The sequence below is a fragment of the Quercus robur genome, chromosome 8 (assembly GCF_932294415.1).
Source record: "Quercus robur chromosome 8, dhQueRobu3.1, whole genome shotgun sequence".
Lineage (NCBI taxonomy): Eukaryota > Viridiplantae > Streptophyta > Magnoliopsida > Fagales > Fagaceae > Quercus > Quercus robur.
The window spans coordinates 9446449-9452498 of NC_065541.1; the positions used below are offsets into that span (position 1 = coordinate 9446449).

General features: G+C 33.4%; 1 protein-coding gene across 1 annotated transcript; it reads right to left on the bottom strand.

Moving 5' to 3' along the window:
- Window positions 1–2547: 2547 nt before the first annotated feature.
- Window positions 2548–5315, bottom strand: LOC126694493 (uncharacterized). Its single transcript, XM_050390811.1, has 2 exons — window positions 4647–5315; window positions 2548–2810 (listed from the first exon to the last, which is right to left on the bottom strand). The coding sequence occupies exon 1, from the start codon at window positions 5184–5186 to the stop codon at window positions 4653–4655; it is 534 nt and encodes a 177-aa protein (XP_050246768.1). The 5' UTR covers window positions 5187–5315; the 3' UTR covers window positions 2548–2810; window positions 4647–4652.
- Window positions 5316–6050: the final 735 nt, after the last annotated feature.

The window sequence follows — 6050 nt, forward strand, 5'->3', positions numbered from 1 at the left end:
TTACCACTTAACTTTTTTGTGAAAATGGTACTAAGATGATCATATTTAAGTTAATTTCAGCTAGGTTTTTAAAAAATTAGGGTAAGCGTGTTCAAAATTTTATTTTAGGAGTCAAAACAAAAACAAAAAAATTATTTTATATATTTTTGTTTTGGGGGGCAGGTCGTAATGCAATCCCTGATTTTAACATGATTATTAAATAAATTGGATTAGAATTAAGCTATGTATTTGAAAACCCTTGCCATGACACAATAGGAGCATAACCCACTAACACAAATTGCTGCTTTGGATAAAGTTTATTACAAAATTGGTTGTAACCTAAGGTTACAATCTTACTTAATATCTTTTTTATTGGAGATGAATTTTGACAAATCCACCATTGGAGTATATTTTCTTCTTATGTTATCCATGTTTGCAAAATTTCTAGAAAATTAAAGATCAATAGTTATGTCATCAATAAACTATTTAAATTGCAATTTTGTAGTTTAAAATTATGCAAAAAATATAATCTTATAGATCATATAATAAATAATATTCGATTGGTACAAAATTTGACATGTGTGTGGTAATGTTAATTGTGGAAGGGGTAAGATCGGAATACAAAATATAGCCCGTGGGCCTAGTCCGAGGAGGTAGAAGAGCCCATACTCACATTAGACCTGAACCAACACGTAAATGAAAACTTGAGAATAAGGGATGAAGAAGTGATCGCCCAAGGATCAGGCCAAACTCTCATTGGGAGGCGTAAGGCAGGCCACTTGCACTAGAAAATAGAATACCGAAGAAAACGGTAGAGACGTGCAAGCAAAGAAGAAGGGAAGTATCCAGACAAAGTAACTATCATCTCCGCATTCAATGCACTGCACCAACTCAATTGACCGCATTAATGGAGGAATGATCTCTGAACAGTGCATTCACAGCTTGCAGCACATTCTACCACTTCCAGCAAAACCTTGATAGGACAAACATCTAAAGGAAGGTCAATGACTGTACAAGTGGAGGGCTAAGATGTAATTCAGCTGATTATATAAAGGAAGGAAGCCCCAGTAGAAGTAGAGATGAAAAAATGAAAAGAAATATTGGCATTGTATAGCACTATCCTGTGATTAAGACTTGAATATTATACGAACAACTACTCTTCGGCCAAACCCGAGGAAGAGTTAATCCCAAAAATCTATTCTTCTTTCATGAGTTATCTAACTTTATCCTATCCATTTAAAGATTAAATCATACAAGTACATTAAAGTTGACCTCAAAAGCCTATCCTCTAACAAATTAATTGTATTGGGCCGTCTAACCTAAATCCACTATTCTAAGTGGGTTTAGCTTGTTGGGCTCGCTTACATTAATGATATTGAGTAAAGTTATAAACTTAGGCTACAACCAATTTTGTAACTAAATTTTGTCCACCTCAAACTTCCTCTTTAGGAAATTGCATTAACAGGCAATTTAGTAATTTACATAACAATATAAAATAGGATTATCTAGAGCTGAAAATTTGATTTGGGTCAAAATAAGCAAAGATTACTCAAATGTGGTTCAGCTAGATCAACATTTTAAGTTCGAATCCTATATAAATGAGATGTTTGTTTTGCTTAAGAATGGCTAATGACATTATAAATATAACGAGGATGAGGTCAAAGTTATCAGTGAACCCGCTTGAAAGAGTGTTTGCAAAACTACCCACTTTGTTGTCCCGTCTAAGCCTCTCTTGTTATTGATTTCTCAGTTCTCACCCAGAAAGAAGTAATTATATTTAAGATTCTTTAGTTATCAGTTTCTAGCCTAGTAAAAAAAGTAATTATGGTCATGCTCAGACAGTAATACCATATCCCATTGCTGGGGGAGGAGGGGGCATTTGTCCTAAAATGTGATCCATAGAACATATCAATTTTTGTTGAAATAGAAATGGGGAAGTTAATAACAATTTTCAGATTCAATCTAAAGGCTGAATCTACTACGCAAGAAAGATAACATATTTCATTAAAAGTGAATTTTTAAACACTGCAAGACATCAACAATTTCTGAGATCATAATCATAGATTAATTTTCACATGGTGGTTTGTACGGCACCCCACCCTGTGGGGATCAGACCTAAGAAATGATGAACTTAAATTGATCACAAGTATCTTATCACCTCATCTCAAAGTGACATAAATGATAAATAGATCAAATTTATACTGATTTCATCAGCTAAATCAAGTTAAGTTAATATGGATTGGCTGTTCTCACAAGGACAGTTGTATTTTCATTTAATTGGAGACTTGGAGTTCAATATGAAAATGCTACAAACAAATTTTTGACCCAAGAGCTGTCAAACTTAGAGAAACACAGCCCTTGATTAGTAGATACATAGCAAGCTTTAGCATCCAACAAACTGTGGAAGGTCCAAAACTATAAATTGCAGGACATTCGAGATATCAAAAAGATATATTCTGCCATCCACCATAATCTTCCCTGTCCTCCCTACTCAATCTAGGGCTATATAGTATAAAAATTTGTATATAGTGTTATTGTATCTACAATAAACTATATCCATCCATGGCAGAGACTAACAGTTAGAGATTGTATTAACAAAAAGAGGGGCTACAAAAAGTTGTTATATGTTCAACATCTCCCAGTTCAAGCATGGTAAAGAGAAGCCTCTGTACCATCCAAGATCTTTTGGTGAGTTATATATTAATATACAAAGATAGCAGACATAGATATTATCATAAGTTGGCTTCTCCCTATCAAAAGAGCAATCAAAAACATGGTAGTACTAGTAGCTGCTGAAGCCAAGCTGTCGTCCATCAGTTATCACCACCAACCTGTGAAAAAGCACAAGTACATTGCAAATGAGTAAGTGTAACGCCAAAAGCCAACCTCTAGAAACTGTACAACATTGTCCACAATTTCTAAGATCACAACTATAGTATATAATTGGCAAGAATACAAATTATACCCTTTAAGTTTAGTCAATTGACATTTTAGTCCTTTTTAAGTTTCATTTTGTCATTTTAGTTCAATAAGTTCACATTTGCTATCACCTAATTAATTCTTTTGTCTATCTGCCTTTAACTATTAAAAAAATAATTTTTATATTAAAAAATTCTCTTTTAAATAATAAAAAAATTATTAATAAAAAACATGAATCCACACCAAGATATCAGATTTTCACACATAAAAAACACCCAAAAGAAATTACTACAAATCCAAATCAAACCCATGGAACCCAAAAAATCAAGCACGCCAACCAAAACCAAGACCAACAACGAAGCCACAGCAACCAGCCAATCTTGGAAGAAAAAACCTCACTACATGGAAAAAATTAGTTACAGAATGAATACTTAAAAACCACCACCCAAATCCATGAAACAAATCCTCCAATGTCTCCAATTTTAGCATCAAAGCTAAGAATGCACCTAAACAAATTCTAGCATTTTTGAGTAATTATCACTTGCAGAATCAAATATCTTACACCCAAAAAGCATAAGCAATCAAGGAAAACAAGCATGTCAATAACAAAATGGAAGGAACCTTCTGTGAACAGATATTAGAATTCCATTAAGACTTTCAATTTATAAACTTCAATGTCACAAACAACAGCCTAAACTCTACCTATTTTTTATACTTGGGCTCTCTATCATGTTAAGATAGAAAGTCAACACTTTGATAATTACAAGCACAGTTTTACAAGGTACTTCTAGAACCGACACCTCTCCCCCCCAGAGAAAATTGCACCCCTTCCATCTGCATCTCATAACTAGTTTAGAAATGTTCAAACAGAATAGCTTTCAATAAGAAAATGCAATATTTTCATGCAAATAACTAGGTCAAGACAGGCCAAACTTACAGAAACACAGCTTGTTGATTATGCAATCCCTATCAAGCATTAGTATCCGATAGATAATGACCAAGAACTTGAGGAAAAACTACATTTTAGGACAGTTGATGCACACAAAAAATTATTAGGTCATTAGGTGAGCCACTATCAATCTTCTCTCTTTGCCAATAAACTCTAGCTCAAAGGACACATTCTTGTCTTGTGAAGTGAAAGGTGAGGTTTTGAATTCAAAACTACAGGTGAGTGAAGTTACCAATGATAAGGAGATTAAAAAAATCTCTCCTCAATCTTGGGAACAAAGCTTAAATGACCAATTCAATTATTAATCTTTCTTATCAGAGAATGTTCATTTTACATATATGGTGATACTTCAATTAAAATTAGAAATAGGTTGACCAATTTCCAAGGGGCATAACAAAAAAAGTTCATCAAGTCCAATGATAAAAAAAATTTCACAATGACTAAGATGGGATGAGTCTAGTTGCACAATTTTTTTTAACAACTATTGAGATGACATGTTGTAATTGATACATGATATATCCAATTAAAAGTTCTGTAAAAAATGATTAATCTTGAGCATAAGTATTGCTAGCGAGTAGAGACACAGAAAGTTCACAACTTGACAAAGGTAGCTCATTGTGATTGTGAATCCACTTAGTGCACAATCACTTTCATCTGAGCCCACGATTCATTCCCACAAGATGCACACTACTGAAAAAAGTGATGATTTTTTTTTTTTTTTTTAAGACTTATTACAATATCATTGTTTAAAGAAGTCACTATTAGAGTTTGCAACAAAACAGAAGAAGTTTAACATTACATTGCTTTAGCAGAGAATTGACAACAGAGCCTTTATCGACTGTCGAACGCCAGCCTCGACCTCATCGAAACGCTGTTGGGTCTCTTCAAGGTTCCTATGCTTTTCAAACAATTGCCCATCAAACTCTCGCTCTTCATTCTTAATGGCAATGTGAGAATGGAGGCAACTCTTCCATTTTACATACAAAACATCGACCTCCCTCTCTTTCTCATTCGATTCCTCCTCGAGCTTTCGCAACACCTCTCGAGTCTCCGAGATCTTATCTTTCAACAAACTAAGTGGCCCCGTAGCTTTCATATACTCTGCTTCGGATCTAGCCAGCACTTCAGTCGCTTCTCTCGATCGAGCTCGAAGCTCATCGCCAGACAAAACGGCTTCAGTTTCGTCATTTTGGCGAGTTCGGAGTTCGATCTCGACGGAGGAGAGTTCAGCGTGCTGGCAAGAGAGGAGATCTCTGACAGCGTTATATAGCTCAGTGTAGTCTGCATTGACTCCATTGAGCCAAGCCAAGACCTTGTTCGTCAAATCCACCATAACCATTGTTGCCAAGTCATAATCCTCCCTCGACAACGTGAGCTCACGGACTAAAAGCTTCTTCACTGGCCCCGCCACTAAAAGCTTCTCTTCCCTCTACTTTTCATTTTCACAGTTTCATCTCCCTCTACTTCTCTTCCCTCTTAAAATAAAAAAGTGATTTTAATTAAAAAAAATACCATAAGCCAAACCTTATAAATTTTATAGACGAAGCACTTGGATACATGAAATAATAGAAATATGTGTCAAATATACATGTTCTTTAAAATTACTTACATTAATCAAGTTAAAAATGTGTAACTTTACTAAATTGCAGCTTTATATATTATATAATAAACAAAGAATGAAAAATGATTATTTAAATAAAATTAGAATGCATAATAGATAATTTGATATGGGTGATTTTGAAAAGTTGTAGTGTTAAATAAAAAAAAGAGATTCTTATACTAAAATAGATAGGAAATTTTGTAGGAGTTGATACAAATTTTATAACGAATTTAAATTATATAAATTTTAATAGTCTAAAAGTAAAATACTAAAATAATACTAAATAATATTGCCAAACTATTAAAGATTAAAATTTAATAATACATTTGGTACAATAGTCACTCCACAAGTATAAGTACTTGTGGGGTGTGAAGGCTAAGGGTTGGGGTTTAAGTTTTCAGGAGGAAGTTTCACGCACATATACATTTAAATTAGATTAGATTATAATTTCTATATTGTATAAAAATAAATAAATAATAATAATAATCTTTTTTTTAAGCTACTAGTCAATTATATGTATATATTAAAAATCGTAGTGAAAACAAACGCAAGAGTTGGGCAAAAGTCAAAGGGGGTTAAAATTAAAAACTAATAGAATAAAAA

Coding starts and splice junctions, on each gene's coding strand:
- LOC126694493 (XM_050390811.1), bottom strand. CDS start 5,186: ATGGTTATGGTGGATTTGACGAACAAGGTCTTGGCTTGGCTCAATGGA.